Source organism: Microtus pennsylvanicus, chromosome 6, assembly GCF_037038515.1.
Source record: "Microtus pennsylvanicus isolate mMicPen1 chromosome 6, mMicPen1.hap1, whole genome shotgun sequence".
NCBI lineage: Eukaryota > Metazoa > Chordata > Mammalia > Rodentia > Cricetidae > Microtus > Microtus pennsylvanicus.
The window spans coordinates 106,164,387-106,179,858 of NC_134584.1; the positions used below are offsets into that span (position 1 = coordinate 106,164,387).

At 52.5% G+C, this 15,472-nt stretch overlaps 1 protein-coding gene across 2 annotated transcripts in view; it reads left to right on the forward strand.

Moving 5' to 3' along the window:
• Smpd3 (sphingomyelin phosphodiesterase 3) overlaps positions 1-15,472 on the forward strand; it is an 83,256-nt gene that overhangs the window by 62,456 nt on the left and 5,328 nt on the right. For both annotated transcript variants that reach the window (XM_075977117.1, XM_075977118.1), the window contains 3 exons: positions 7,539-9,067; positions 13,772-13,847; positions 13,948-14,103. In XM_075977117.1, the coding sequence (XP_075833232.1) occupies positions 7,751-9,067; positions 13,772-13,847; positions 13,948-14,103 (1,549 nt within the window). In that variant the 5' untranslated portion in view covers positions 7,539-7,750. The remainder of the gene's footprint in view (positions 1-7,538; positions 9,068-13,771; positions 13,848-13,947; positions 14,104-15,472) is intronic.

Here is a 15,472-nt window from a genome sequence, read left to right on the forward strand (position 1 = left end):
ACCCCGAATCATGTCCACTCCAGTTCTGCACACGGACGCCCATGTGGTGAAAGGCCTGTGATCAGAGTGGTCTCCGAGCCCATTCTCATCACAGAGAAAGCCAGAACTGGTAGGCCCTGTGGCTTCTGCTTCAGCTAACTTTATCAGATAGATCTGGTGCAGACAAGTTCTTAAGCATAGTATCAGGAACAACGGGAATGAGAGGAAGCTTAGGCAAGGATTTAGGACCCCGTTACATCCCAGTTTCCCTAGCAATGTTCTTTATCACCAATTGCAAAATCTGGAAGGGTGAGCAGCAGAGACTGGAGTGGCCATGTTGGCTGAGCACCCTTGCACCCCTTCTTCTGACCTAATTTGAGATTTGCTTTCCAAGCACACACCGGTTGGCTTCTACTGGGCCTTCTGAACTCTGCCATGGAAATGCCAGGCTGGCTGGTGGAAAGAACAACTCAAAGCTGCTCCCAGCCCAGTCCTATTCTCAGAAACCACATCATGAATTAATAGCTCCCACGGAAAGTTTCTTTTTGAAAATTTTATGGACCCTTGGCCTGCACTTGGCTTCTACAGAACCTGATGACTCTGGCTTACACAAGCAGCCCGTGACAGACGGCTCTGGTGCAGCCCTGCCAGGAGGCAAACCCGTACATCTCCCAGTGTCCTTGTCCCATCATCCAGGAGAGCAGTGCCCTTCTGTAAGGCCAACCGCCCCATGAGAAAAGTTTGAAGGCTCTAGAGAGCCTTTCCTTCCCTTCCCTCCCCTCCCCTCTCTTTCCTTCCTTTTCTTTTTGATTCTTTGAATGAAACTCAGGGCCTCAAAGATGCTAAGGAGGCACTACAGCCCAGCTCTTTTCGGGGCCTCTGAGGTAGGGGGATCACAGTAGAAGTGATTCTCATGATAACACAGAAACAAGGCAGCCTTGGCACTAAGTGCTGAAGGGCCTGTAGTCTCCAACTAGCCCAGCGGTTCCCAAGCTGGGGTAGTGACCCTTTGGGGTCAAATGACCTTTCCACAGGGGCCGCCTAAAACCATGAGAAAACACATTTACATTATAATTAATATCAGTAGCAAAATTACAGTTATGAAGCAAAATTACAGTAATGAAAATAATTTTATGGTCAGGGGTCACCACAACATGAGGAACTGTATTTAAGGGTCACAGCATTAGGAAGGTTGAGAGCCACTGAACTAACCCAAGGAATTTTCATCCATATCTAATACAAAGAGCATTAATACGAGACAATTTGTCTCGTATCCATCAGGACCTGTGACGCCACATACCTGCGCTCAGAACTTGTGATTGCAACTTCTGTCTGCTCAGATCACTATCTCCAAGAGATGCCTTGAGGCCCGCAGACCTGCAGGGCCCTGACTTGGGGGTGGCTCTACTCTTTGCCAGGGCACAGCTGTGGGCAGCTCAGGAGTTCTGTACATCTGAGGAACACTTAGCTTTAGAAAGATTGCACAGGAAAAACAAAGCCTCTTCAGTGGTAAGTGACAAACACTCCAAAGCGACTAGAGCAAAGCAAAGGGACTGTCTGGCTCACAAATGAGGTCTACAGGTAGTAAAGGTCTGCTTTAGGCAGACAGATCAGAGCTGCAATATGTTATGAAGACTTGGCCTCTCTGTTCTAGCCTAGGTCTGTTTTCCCCTGAGCTGGATTCATTCTCAAGGAAGGCTCTAGAAACTGCAGGCTCTCATTGTGGTTTTTCATCTCAGAGAAAATGTAGACTTTTCTCCTAAGTGGTCTGATCGGAGTTCCAGGGAACATTCAGAATGGTCCCAGTGGTGTCAAGGACTGAGGTGCTGCTTTCTGTGGCTGGCTGCTACCTTGCCTTGGAGTGGAGCAGGGCAGTGTGTCTGCCACTGCCAGAGAAGTGAAGCCAAGCAGGAGGATGTAGGTGGAGCTGGAGTGCTTCGGATGGAGAAATAGGAACAGGCATTTACCTGTGTCTGGGGAGTGTCAGGGCTACAGTCTGTATATTTATGGCAGACTCTAAACCCCAACTCTATCTAGGATATGGCTCTTTCAACCCCTCCCCCATCTCAGAAAAGCATCTGTCTCTTGTCAGTCTTTCTGTCCTCCTAGCGATGAGCTGACTCCAAGTTTAAGCAGCTCAGAGCACACGTTGCCATGCCAACTCCTCCGCAGCATCTAGGCAGAATGGGCTGGCCTGATCTCACAGGCGCTGGTGAATGCAGACACATTCGGGTAATTGGATTGGAGCGATCCACGGGCCTTCCTGTGGAAACCTAGAGCTTGATGCAGCTCCTGGTTAGACTCACAGACTTGGAGGACATTTACTCCAAGAGTCCAAGCTCATAGTGGGAAAGAGAGAGCTCAGCAGGCCTGAGGGTCAGAGGACAGGGCAGTAAAGGAGGGACAAGCCCCAGACAATGCCATATGGAGCAATTACCAGCCCTCCCAAGTTCAGAGAGCCCTCAGAGATGTACAGGTTTCCACACAGGGGTCAGGAAAACTGGTGGCTTCCTTACCTCCCCACTGCAGGAGAAATTCAGATTCAAAGTCAACATCCACACGGGTCCCTTGGAGCTACTGTGAAGCTGTGTCCTCTGAATCAGCTTGCCAGCTAGGTCCATCTCTCAGGTCTGGCAATCCTGGTCATTTGATGCTCAATGGGACAGTCATGCTTCCCACAGTCTGCCCAGACGGGACCATTCCTAAGGATTCCCCTCACTTCCCATGTGGTCACACAGGTTACTGATTAGGACTCAGGGGCCTTCAGGTTAACTTGTATGGCCATACAGAAGCAGCTTGCTATTGATGCCTTGGGCTACCCACAAATGCCTGGGACTATGTTCTTAAGGTCTTGCAGAGGAGTTGTCCACCTTTTCCTCTTCCACATGGACTAAAAGGTTTTCTGGGCTCCCAAACATCCCTGAGCCAAGTTCCTCTTCCACCTGCATCAGTCTGTGACCCACAGAGCTCTCCGTCCCCTCTGATCATGCACAGACAAGCCCAATCATCACTGCCGAGGAGAGGGGAAGTTGGTGGAGGCTTTGGCTTTGGCCCTAACAGTGTGAGGGCATCTGTGAGGATCCAGAGGGCACCCCGGTTTAGTCAGAATCCTGGAAGTTCTGTGGGTGGGCTCAGGTCCACCCCTAATGATGCGGAACCCACAAGTTGGGGAGAGAAGACGGCACATGGGGTAGCTCAGGAAATGGAGCAAAGGAAGCAGAGATGATCAGGTTACAGCCTGCCCCCCTCTAGACCTCATAGGAAGACCAAAGGTAGGCACTGATACCCTATGCCAGGGTATCTTTCAGGCTAGCCTGCCTCCCAGGCTGAGTGTAAGACCATGAATCGCAGGTGAGAAGAGAATGCCTGGTCTGGACATCTAGTGGAGAGGCTGGCTCCCAGGAGTCCTGCCTTGGGGCACCATATAGCTCCCAGTCATTAACTCCACAACTCACAATGAAGAGATCAGGAGTCTGTTAGGATCCCTGAGGATCTGAGAGTACTCAGGACCCCAGCTCAGCTATTTCAACCATGGTATGGAGGGGAAGAGATGTGACTTTTAGTAATCCTGGAAACTACACAAAGGGGACCAACCCAAGGGTGTCTGTGGTCCTAACATGAGAAACCTTGAATGATCCTCCTAATCTAAGAGGTTGAGGCGCAGAAGGTCAGCATGCATAGCCTTGGAGGGACCTGCTAACCCTTTACTAGTGTTCATGACAGACCTTGCTTGCAAAGCTACCAGATTAAGGACATGGAAAAGAGAAGGAATGACAGGGAGACATGCCTGACCCCATCTAGACAGTGCAGACAAGAGAAAGGGTGCAGCTGAGCCCCTGCCTATGCTGTACAAGCCTGGGGAAGCCACACCCCTCCGTGGCCACTCGGCTGAGCATTTGAAAACGCCGGGAAGCTACCAGCCTCTCGTGTTGAACTGCAATGCTCCTCTTTCATGAGGAGAGTGTAGATGAGACTGATTAATGTGCGCTGTTTGTTTACCCTCCTTCCATTTCCCCGAGACAAAATAATTATCCCGAGCTTTAGAAGCAGCCTCGTCCATGGCAGTCCTTCTGTGTCTGTTGTAGCAGCAGCTTCCTTGTGTAGACAAGGGAGCCAGTCAGGGCATGGCAGCGGCAGCACCCAGAAGAGTCCTCCTGGGCAGACACTGCTGAAGAGGAGGCCTGGGGTAGCCAGGAGGGATCTGGAGTGGCACCATGGGAGGCCAAGGGACTCCAAGCTGACTCACCCGTGGAGCTGCCACCCAGACCCTCCCCTCCACTAGCCCTTCCCCAGGGCAGGCAGAAAGATCACTGCAAACTAGAGACTTTGCCAGAGGGTTTCTGGGGTCACAGGAGTGGGGGCAGCTGAAGATGGATTCTCTCTCCTTGTCCCCTACAGTCCCATCCCAGCCAACAGCTAATCCCAATCCGATCAATCAACGTCAGGGTTGAGCCACACGGGACGACAGAATGGGTAATTTTCCCAGGAAGCCTTTGATGACGGGCAGCCTGGCTCACGGGGATGTTGTGGACACCGCCGTGGCTCTCAGCGGTGCAAGCATGCCTCCTCCCTGGTACTTTCCCCATCTGTCATCCATGGAGCCCACACTACTGCCCACGGGTCAGACCTGACCCTGACCACAGAGAGACTGATTTCACAAGAGCTTCCCAACCTGAGTGGGCACTCAAATCAGCAGACTGTTTATTCCTCAATGGTTTGTTTCTGCATCTGTTACTTCCCTCCCCAAACAGGGTGGCCAACAGCCACGACTTGGCCTCAGACAGACTTTATGAAGCTTCTGCTGGACAGAATCCTAGAAACAGCTCCAGGCCAGCGACAGTCTGGTGTAGGGACAGGATCAAGGAAGAGTCCCCTGAAGGAGAGACATCTCAATTGAGCCCTCAAGGGTACAGAGGGAAGAGGGGATGGCAGGAGTCAGGAAGGGGTGCAGGAAGCAGCCACAAGCAGGTGCAGAAGGGTCTGGCTGGCAGCATCTGCCGCTGGAAAGGAGACTGTGGCTGAAGCTGGGGTAGGAGGGGGAAGGGAAGCACAAAGACACAAACATAAATGGCCCAGACAGAAATTATGAGTCTGGGTTTTGTCTCCCCAAACAATGGGGTCAGTGGAGGGAGAGAGGAAGGGAGAGGGAATAAAGAAGAGAGATGCTAAATGGGTCCTTCTGGGTACTACACAATGTGAGGAGCACTTGTGATCGCAGACAGCAGTGATGGGGGGAAAGAGAAAGGGAGACTGGGAAGTGGTCTGCTCAAGACTCTGGGGTGACATTCGAGTGGCCCAAGGAGTGTAGCTGGGGCCCTCCCCTGGTCCTTCTGAACTCAAGGACCACTGGAATGCCTCAGGAGACCTCATCCCACTGCCCATTGCCCCTGCAGGGTCTGCCCCGGCCCCAGTGGGTCTGGCAGAGATGGACTGGTATAGACAGGCAGCTCCGGATCCTGTATTTCTCCCTCTAGCCTGGAGGGGTTCTGCCAGCTCCTCGTTGAGGGCCAGAAACTGGCTGAGCACAGCCAGTCAAGTGTGATAAGGAGTGAGCTGTGACTCGGGCTCCGAGCTGGAGTCCTCCCTCTGGTGAGCAGCTGGGGTAGTAAACAAGCATGCTGCTCTGCCACTGCCCAAGCCAGGCAGCAGGTGTGCGAGGTTACTGTGTCCTCAGACCCGGCTGGGGCTCCACTGAGAAGTCCTCACTTGGCTGTGCTCGTGTAGAAACTGTGGCCTTCCAGTGTTAGCTTCAAAGTGACTTCTCTTGAGAAAAGCAAAATCTTTGTGCTTCTTGTTCATCAGAATTAGACACAGCCACTGGCTTAAGCTCCTCTTTGGACATGAAGCTCCGGTCCACCCTCATCAGCCGTGGGGATGGTGGCTGCAGGGCTCTTGGGCACTGACACCTGTGGGGGACTCTACCTCCTGACGGCTGGAGGAAATGGCTGCCTCCACTCACACTGGCATCACGACCCAACTCTGTTGATCTATCCCATCTGAGGCACTTTTGTCTTGAGCCTTCCTGGAACCTTTGTGTAGCCCCTTCCCTGTCAAAGCCCCTTTATCTTCTGGGGAGGTAGGCATATCCCGAAGTATAAGTAACACGAACTGCAAAGACCATGCCACTGTTCTGCCAGTGGGCAGAACAAGATCTTGCCAGTGGGCAAGGAGGTGAAGAATCATCTCTAAAAGGCTGGTATCTAAGCTGAGCTGTGGAGAGGGTGAGGGAGCAGGACACAGAGCTATGGCGGATCCTCATGGTGCGGTCCTGGTACCACTGTCAGAGTGGGGAGGACGTGAGCGTAGTAGGTGGCCAGGCTGCAGAGCCTGTGGACTGGCGGAGGAAGTGTCCTTCCAGCCACCATGTAGGTGGAAGCCGATAATGTTGATGAATTGTAACATTGTTCTCAGCCTATTCTGAAAGGTTTCATCCGGGGCACAGAGAGGGTAGTATGAATGATACCTAGGTCTCTAGTTGGGTGACCGAGGTCTCAGGAGGGAGGAGGGTTGTGGGGCCAGGATGAATGGTGGCAGCCTGGGTCCTATTGAGGTGTCAGAGACAGAAGGGTGTAGGTCACTGAGAGAAGCAAACACTGCCCTTCTGTGTTTGGCTTAGAAACCAAAATGCAGATCATACATGCAGGATTTTCCCCTCAGAATAAGCAGTGTGGGTCCCTGGAGGCTGGGTAAACACGAGACTCTTGTCTTTATTGACTGGGCAATCAGCACAGTCAGTGCACCTGCCTGGGTGTGGTCAGGCTGCTCTGAGAAGTACTATGACTCAGTGCAGTGGGGCAGGGACCCAGAACGGACGTACTTAGGTGGCTGTTGGCTCTGCCAGAAGCTGCATCGTGGACAAGCCGGAGAACTCTAAAGCTCTGACGTAAACCCACACGGCCCCAGGAAGCCTCTCCAAGTGTCAGGGGATTGTCACGGTAACTTGGTAAACTGTTCATTCTCAAAGTTAGCGAAACGGTCTATGCCTTATGCCTGGGTTCCCAACCCTGGCTGGAGTCCTGCTGGGGCACCGTGGGGTAAAACATGGAGTCTGTTGCTCAGGAAGCTGAACCATGGTCAGAGTAGGCTGCATGTGAATGAGGCTTCCCTGCTCTTCTGCCCTGCTAGCCACACTGCCCTCTGCCCTGTAACGTTTGGCCCCTTTTGTCTTTCCTGGCCTACTTGGCCCTAGATAAAAGTGAACATGTTTGCAGCTCCTCTAGCCAAGGCTGCTGCCTGCGCAGTTGAAGCACACCCCTGGGTCCCAAAGGGCTTCACTTGCTTCTAGCCAGTGTCAGTCCTGGCACACCCCTTCGTACCGCTAAAGCTATGCCCTTCTGTAAACAGGGGCCATTTCTTAAGCAATTAGGTTACAGAATCAAGACCGCCAGTTAGGCAAAACCGTATACAAAGCTGTTTATTCCAAGAAAAAAAAATGTATAGGCAAATGGAGTGTGCCGGGGCATTCTTCTGACCCCAAACACTCCATGTAAAACCGATTCCCTGGCTTTCAGAGCAGTCTAATTTAGTAACGGCCTCCCTCCCTCTCTCTGTTTCTACAGGTTCTGAACAGGCTTTGGTGTCCGAGCATGGCCTCTTGAGGCGAACCATGAATATCTGCAGGACACTCACCGCTGACTATCCAGAGTCACACCTTGCCAGGAGGTGACCCATCCTCCATCTGCCCCCAGCTTGCCCACCCCTGCCTGGGAAAGAGCTGCAGCTGCCAGGGACATCATGTAGTAGGGCCGGCTGCGGCGCCCAGGGAGCTGCGATGGTTTTGTACACGACCCCCTTTCCTAATAGCTGTCTGTCTGCCCTCCACGCTGTGTCCTGGGCCCTCATCTTCCCATGTTACTGGCTGGTGGACCGGCTGGTGGCCTCCTTCATACCGACCACCTACGAGAAGCGCCAGAGGGCAGATGACCCTTGCTGCTTGCAGCTGTTCTGCACGGTACTCTTCACGCCAGTCTACCTGGCTCTGCTGGTGGCTGCATTGCCTTTTGCCTTTCTTGGGTTCATCTTCTGGTCTCCGCTGCAGTCTGCCCGCCGGCCCTACTCCTACTCCCGCCTAGAGGACAAGAGCCCAGCTGGTGGGGCAGCCCTGCTCAGTGAATGGAAGGGCACGGGGGGAGGCAAAAGCTTTTGCTTTGCTTCAGCCAATGTCTGCCTCCTCCCTGACTCGCTCGCGAGGCTCAACAACGTTTTCAACACCCAAGCACGGGCCAAAGAGATTGGGCAGAGAATCCGCAATGGGGCCGCCCGGCCTCAGATCAAAATCTACATTGATTCTCCCACCAACACTTCCATCAGCGCAGCCAGCTTCAGCAGCCTTGTGTCTCCGCAGGGCAGTGATGGAGCCAGAGCTGTCCCTGGTAGCATTAAGAGGACGGCCTCTGTGGAATACAAGGGGGATGGTGGGCGTCACCCCAATGACGAGGCTGCCAATGGCCCAGCCTCTGGGGACCCGGCTGACGGCAGCCTTGAGGACAGCTGCATTGTGCGAATTGGTAGCGACGAAGGAGGCCGGCCACTGGAAGCTGATGACCCAGCTACTGGGAGCCAAGCCAGGAATGGGGCTGGCGGGGCCCCAAAGGGCCAGACGCCCAACCACAATCAGCGAGATGGGGATTCTGGGAGCCTAGGCAGCCCCTCCGCCTCCAGGGAGTCCCTGGTGAAGGCCCGGGCAGGGCAAGATAGCGGTGGCAGCGGAGAGCCGGGAGTCAACAGCAAGCTCTTGTATAAGACGTCAGTGGTTAAGAAGGCAGCGGCCCGCAGGAGGCGGCACCCTGATGAAGCCTTTGACCACGAGGTCTCGGCCTTCTTCCCGGCCAATCTGGACTTCCTGTGCCTGCAGGAGGTGTTTGACAAGCGTGCAGCTGCTAAGTTGAAAGAGCAGCTACACGGCTACTTCGAGTACATCCTGTATGATGTTGGGGTCTACGGCTGCCATGGTTGCTGCAATTTCAAGTGTCTCAACAGTGGTCTCTTCTTTGCCAGCCGCTACCCTGTCATGGACGTGGCCTATCACTGTTACCCCAATGGATGCAGCTTCGATGCCCTAGCCTCTAAGGGAGCTCTGTTTCTCAAGGTAGGCATCCTCAGCTCTGCCTGAGGACTACACACCAGCTGCCCCAAACCTCATGACTAAATGGGCCATAGCCCCTGCCAACCCTTATTCCTTGGGAATCCTCACTCCCTTGATGGGGTGATTTGGGAGCCAGACAAAGCTTTTCATGGAACTGAACTTATGGCCCCCAGTTCAAGCACTGGAAACCCATGGGTTCAGGCTGAGTCATCTGACCAGTTTCTCAGATCTGAGTCACATTTACCTATCTGTCTAGTGAGGTGGGTGTGACCCAGTATGGTGAAGTCCAAATGGGATGGATTCAAAGCTTCTTGCACTGCATGTGGTGACCATGATGGTGGTTGTGGGGTCGCTGTGACAAGGGATTCACACACGGCAGAGACCAGAGTAGAACATGAGTTCAGGCCAGCATACAGGCTCTTCGGATCCCCAGGCCAAAGGCCACACTCAGTCACTGAGACCTCTAGCTTCACTGGTGCCCCCCTCCTGTTGTCAGCAGCTGCCATGCCAGGCTCTCTGCCCACCAGCTCTTGGCTTCAACTCCAGTCACTAATTAAAGTGAATCGTGATTATTTCAGCTAATTTGGATGCAGTTGGAGGTTTTAGGCCATGGTAATTTGGTCATTACACATTATCTTCGATGGAGCTGGAGACACTCAGTGTCGACTTTTTGTTCTCTATCTAAAAGCCAGTGCTAGTGAATTCAGAGTTCTCTGAAGATCATCTGAGTGTCTGGTGTGGATGGGGCTTTCTGTCCTCAGGGGCAGCAGCTGTTTTGCCTGTGCTTCTCCCCTTAAAAGTGAGACTTGACTAAGGGGCTGCTTTAGCGGGGGACCCCAACCAGGGCAGGTTTCTCCCACTTCTGCTCCAGTCTCAACTGAGCCCAACCTGTGCAGGAAAATACTGAGCCAGTGCTTGCTGAGAGTAAGGGCACACTGACTCCATCCAAGTCTGTTGGGGACAAGGCAGTCACTCTTATGCCCCATCCTGGGATGTTCAAGGTCTCTTTCATGGTTCTGCCAGAGTGGTGGTCCCCAGCTTTCCAGTCACAGAGACACTGGTCTTCTGACACAGTTCCAGCCTTCCTATTCTGACGTGTCATTTGTGTTGCATTTGTGGATATATTTGTCTTGGTGGCCAGAGGAGCCTTCTGGGAAGGAAATGTCATCAGTGGAAAGGTGTGTCCTCTCACCTGTGGCGGGATATGAATGGCTGTGAGCCTAGAGGCGCCCACCCCCAGATGACGTCCACTCCTCACCTTCCTTCTCATTTGATGCCCTCAGACAGTTCTAACGACAACTGTCTTCTTGGGACAACCTTTCCTCTGTGGCTCTATCATTAATGTTCTTTTTGTCTCCCTTTATCTTGTGGTTTTCAAACTGGTCAACAGATATGTTGCCTCATTCCATTCCAAAACTTTTTGAGCTGGCCAGTATGTTTTTCATGTCAAAATTTGTTTGTAACATCTCTTAGCACCTTGACAGGTCTCCCAGCACCAGCTTGTCTCTGTTTTGTTTTTCCAGACAGGGTTTCTCTTTGTAGCCCTGGTTGTTCTGGAACTCGCTCTGTAGACCAGGCTGGCCTCAAACTCACAGAGATCCACCTACCTCTGCCTCCCGAGTGCTGGGATTAAAGGTGTGTGCCACCTCTTGTTTTCTTACAGCTGAAGTTTGGGATAAACCATGTAGCCAGCTCTCTTTACTTCTCAAGGTCCCCGCTATCAACTCTGTTCCCCCAGAGTGTGATCCCACAGCCTCCATTTCTACCCTGCTGGTAAACTTCATCCTTGTCCAAGCCCAGCCCTCTCCCCAGGGCTCATCCTTGAATCTGGCCGACACCTGAGTACCCTGAGTACGTCTCATTTACTCCTGAGCAAGCTCAGCCTCTGCCCTGCTGTCCTTACCCAGGTTCTCCATCCTGAAGCCAGAAGAAACCAGCCACCTTGAGCCTGCTCAGTTTATCCCAGGTTCTTCATTTCACCATCTTGGTGAACCTCCTCTTTACATCTGCCCATGTGGCTGTCTGTCTTCCTCCAGTGAGGCCTCCTCCTCCTTAGGTCCGATTCCCCTTTCTGCCCTTACCGGACCACCCGAGGGCCCTCCATATCTCATGCTCTGCCAGTCTTAGTCTTGCCGAGCACAAGCCAGTTCTCCCTTCATGGGCTCCTTGACACTGTGTTCAGGTTATTTTTTGGACTGCTTGTCCAGCCAGATGCTGCCTTTGCCTCTCTGTGTGATGGTTTGTTTTTATAAGAGAAACACGCGACTCTGCAGGTCCTGAGGACACACCATAGGAATCACTCAGTCCCAGCAAATAATAAAGAGGATGTTGTCAAGATCACACCCCTGTTAAGAGGGAGGCTACTGTGGCAGCAGGGTCAGCAGGGATGCCTTTGTCCTTGCCCAGAACTCAGCACAGGGCAAGGGATCCTAAGGGAGAGTCTGACAGATGGGTGGCTGTTAAAAAATCTTGACTAAGACACCAACAGCCTAGAAAGGGACAAAGAGCAGCATGCAGAGGCCAACAGGGCTAATGTGTACCCATCTGAGCACCGTGAGCCTTAGTTTGCCCATCCATGAAATGGTGCACACTGAGCATGTGAGGACGCACTAAGCTAAGTGTCTGTGGCAGAAGATTACCGTGGGAGAAACCTGCTGCCTGGGGAACACAGGGTCGGCCATAGCATGTGCTCCTTTCAGCACTGCATTCTTTTACACTGTGCTTTGATAACAAGATGCATCAGTGGCCCATGGTTTTGCAGGGCTAATTCCCAGAACAGGGGTGCTAGATCGCTGCACCTTGGGTCTGGTATATGGGCAAGAACTTAACGAGCAAGTTTAGGAACAGTCCCAGTCAGGGCCACAGAGCCTTTCAAATAGCCAGACATTCACCTGCAGGCACTAGGAGGACAGGCATGCATGCTGGAGGGGGGAGGTGGAGTTGCAGAAATCCAGGGGACAGGACTGAGAAGACTCAATTTCAGCAGCAAAGGGAGAGAACACTGAGAGGCCACTCTTGTGTCCTTAGCCACAGGATGAACAGGAAGCCTGACTTCTGTGGTCTACCTCTCTGGGAAGTGCCTGAGTCTGGGGTTCTGGGTGGGGCAGCTGGCACTCACATAGGAAGGCGTGCATCAATAGAGATCTCTGAGGATAGGCCCACAACAGGCCCTGAAGAGTGCACAGTTGAGGGCTCTGTTCGAATGGTCTCCAACAGTTAGGGGGTGATTAGGGGTCTGGGGGTGGCCTCAGCGGTGGGAGGGAGGGGATGTGTAACCTGCCTCATCCCCAGAGTCACAGTACAGACAAGGGCTCATTCTTGTGCTGTTACCCATGGGGGGGGGGGGGGCTGCTGAGTTATCTTTGAGAGATACAATTAAGATGCACATTTTTATGAAGCTAGCATTAGAGATGACCCGCCTAAGTAAATCAATTAATTGTTGAGCCAGGCCCACCCAAGGTAACTCTACCCTAGTAAAGAAAGTGTCAGGTTTGGGGAAGTGGAGAAGAAAGTGTCAGGTTTGGGGAAGTAGAGGTATGGAGGTGTGAAGAAGCTACTGTGGAAGGAGAGGGAACTCAGGATGAGACCAGCCTATGCCAGGGGCCCCACACGAAGGACACAGGCTAGAACTCTGCCCTAAGACCGACGGACTGCAGGCGACCATGTCCTATAAAATACGAGAAGCACCAGGCAGTGGTGGCGCTTGAAGGCAAGGCAGTTGGAGGTCAACCTGGTCTACAGAAAAGTTCCAGGACAGCAGGGCTACAGAGAGAAACCCTATCTTGAAAAACAAAACATCAAAAACTCATGAAGCAATGGACCATGCTGCCAGATGGGGCAAAGGTAGACAGTAGACAGCTGGAAGTCTCTAAGGCCCCTCCAGTGGGCGCTAGTTTTGACTTCAAATTGGAGGCTCAAGAGGTCAGGTTGAGAGTGTGGCCAAAGGAGAAAGGAAAGAGTCACTAAATGAGAGTGGAGGAAGACTTAAAGGGGATAAAGAATATGGCTCATGGTAGAGAGCACCTACTGCTTCATCATGAGGACCAGAGTTAGGAATCGCAGCACCCACATTAAACAGCTCCAGTTCTGGCTTCTGTGGATGGACACACACTCACATACATACACACACACACACACACATACATACACACACACACACACACACACACACACACACACACACAGAGATTATGATAATGATAAACAAATATTAAAAAGGCTGAATGTTATGCTGGGCATAGTGGTACATAGTTGTAATCCCAAAACTTGAGAACCAGAAGCAGGAGGATTGCTGTTAGTTTGAGGTCATCCTGATTTATGTAACAATTTCCAGGTCAGCCAGGGCTACATACCAAGATTCTGTCTCAAAACAAAAAACTTCAATCATGTAGGTGGATATTCCAGTCACCTGGAGATGCCAGGGACTGGGGAGGAACTTGCCTGTGTCTTGGTTCTCCCCCATAAAGCCTTGCACAGATTGCAGCCAACCATGTAACATATAAGCTAATGTTTTCTTTACATATCAGCCTCTAGAACCAGCCAGCCACTTCTAGAAGCAGGGCGTGCCCTATCTCTACCCAGGCCCTAGGATCTAGCCAGGCCTGGCACAGAGCAGGATGGCGAGAGCTTGAGCAGAGCCAGGGTTCCTTTACCCCTGGAGCAGCAATGGCTGGCTGGTAGCAACACTGACACCCTGCCTTCCCCCAGGTGCAGGTGGGAAGCACACCTCAGGACCAAAGAATTGTTGGGTACATCGCCTGCACGCACCTGCATGCCCCACCAGGTAGGCCACAGCCTGGGGTTTTCTGGGGGTGGGTTCAATACCTGGGCCCTGGCTGGGGTCCAGGCCAAGGTTCATAGTCTGGCCTCTGTCCTGTCTGCAGAGGACAGTGCCGTCCGGTGTGAGCAGCTGGACCTGCTTCAGGACTGGCTGGCTGATTTCCGAAAATCTACCTCCTCGTCCAGCACAGCCAACCCGGAGGAGCTGGTGGTGTTTGACATCATCTGTGGAGACCTGAACTTTGATAACTGCTCTTCTGGTGAGGCCTTACTCCTCCCCCTCAGGTCTGAAGCTTCAGTCAGAGCACAGGCTGCAGGCAGTCACAGACTACAGCTAGGTAGTTTGAAGAACTTCCGGTTCCTCATGAGTGTGTGGGGGAAATTTACCAGGGCTGGTATGTCTGTCCCACACTCGAGTCCTAGCATGGGACACCCATATATTGACAGAAAAAAACCACAAAGAGATGCCCTAAAAATGAACCCAGAACAAGGGGAAAACTTTCAGTGACTCAGTGGTGGCTCAGGGGTTAAGAGCACTGTATGCTCTTAGAGAGGACCCAGGTCCCATGCCCAACACCCACATGGTGGTTCACAACTGTCTGTAACTCCACTGTTGGGGAAGCAGTGACCTCTTCTGGGCTCTGAAAGCACAGGGTGCAGACATACACGCAGACAAAACAGCCATACACATGAAATAAAACCAAGACCAAACATTTTAAAAAGCTGGCTCAGCAAGTAAAAGCACCAACCTGATGACCTGCATTCAGTCCTCAGGAGAGAAAACCTCCCTGTGTTTGCTGTGCCATGTATAGCCCCCCCACACACACACACTCTCACACTCGTAAATATTTTAAATACGGAAAACCGCTGGCTTAGACGACTGGACTATGCTAGGCATGATGGCCCATGCCTGCAGTCTCAGCACTCAAGAGGCTGACAGAACTGCTCAGAGTTTGAGACCAGCTTGGTCCACACAGTGACTTGTAGGCCAGCCATGGATACAGGAGCTCTCATCTCAAGAACCAATCAAGCAAACCAACCTCTTAGATAGAAGACTGAAAGGCAACCATCGTGAAGTTTTAAACTGACTTGAATCTGCACTTATAAAGACCTCCTTTGGGGTTGGAGTAGCTCTGGGCCTTCCTTGGCTGGGAACCTCATGGCTCTGACTCCCTGCAGGAGTCTCAGCTCCCACAGGCTACTATCAATAGGGTGAACGTGGAGCCTGTGAGTGCAGGCCTCACCCTCAGAACAGACCTCAAGGTCTCACCTGGAGTCCATGATGGTACCCTCACCTGATGGCAGCAGGTAGAAGCTGTTTTAACCTTTCGTGGCCAGGGCATCTCCACAACAGTGGCAGTTCCCGCATGGGCAAGGAGAGTGCAGTGCCCGGCATAGAACACCAACACAGGACCATTTCCTCTCCTTGTGTGGGACAGCAAGACTGTCACATTCAGCACAGGTCTCTGTCCTGGTCATGACACTCTTGGCACACTTAGAGGAAGAGGCCCTAGCCCAGTGCCCTTCCTCCAGCCCAGGGGTCAAAGAAAGACTTGACTAGTCCAGTGAGGTGAGTCGGCAGGACACACGGTTCTCTGAGCCACGTGATACCCACTCCTCCCCAAGGGT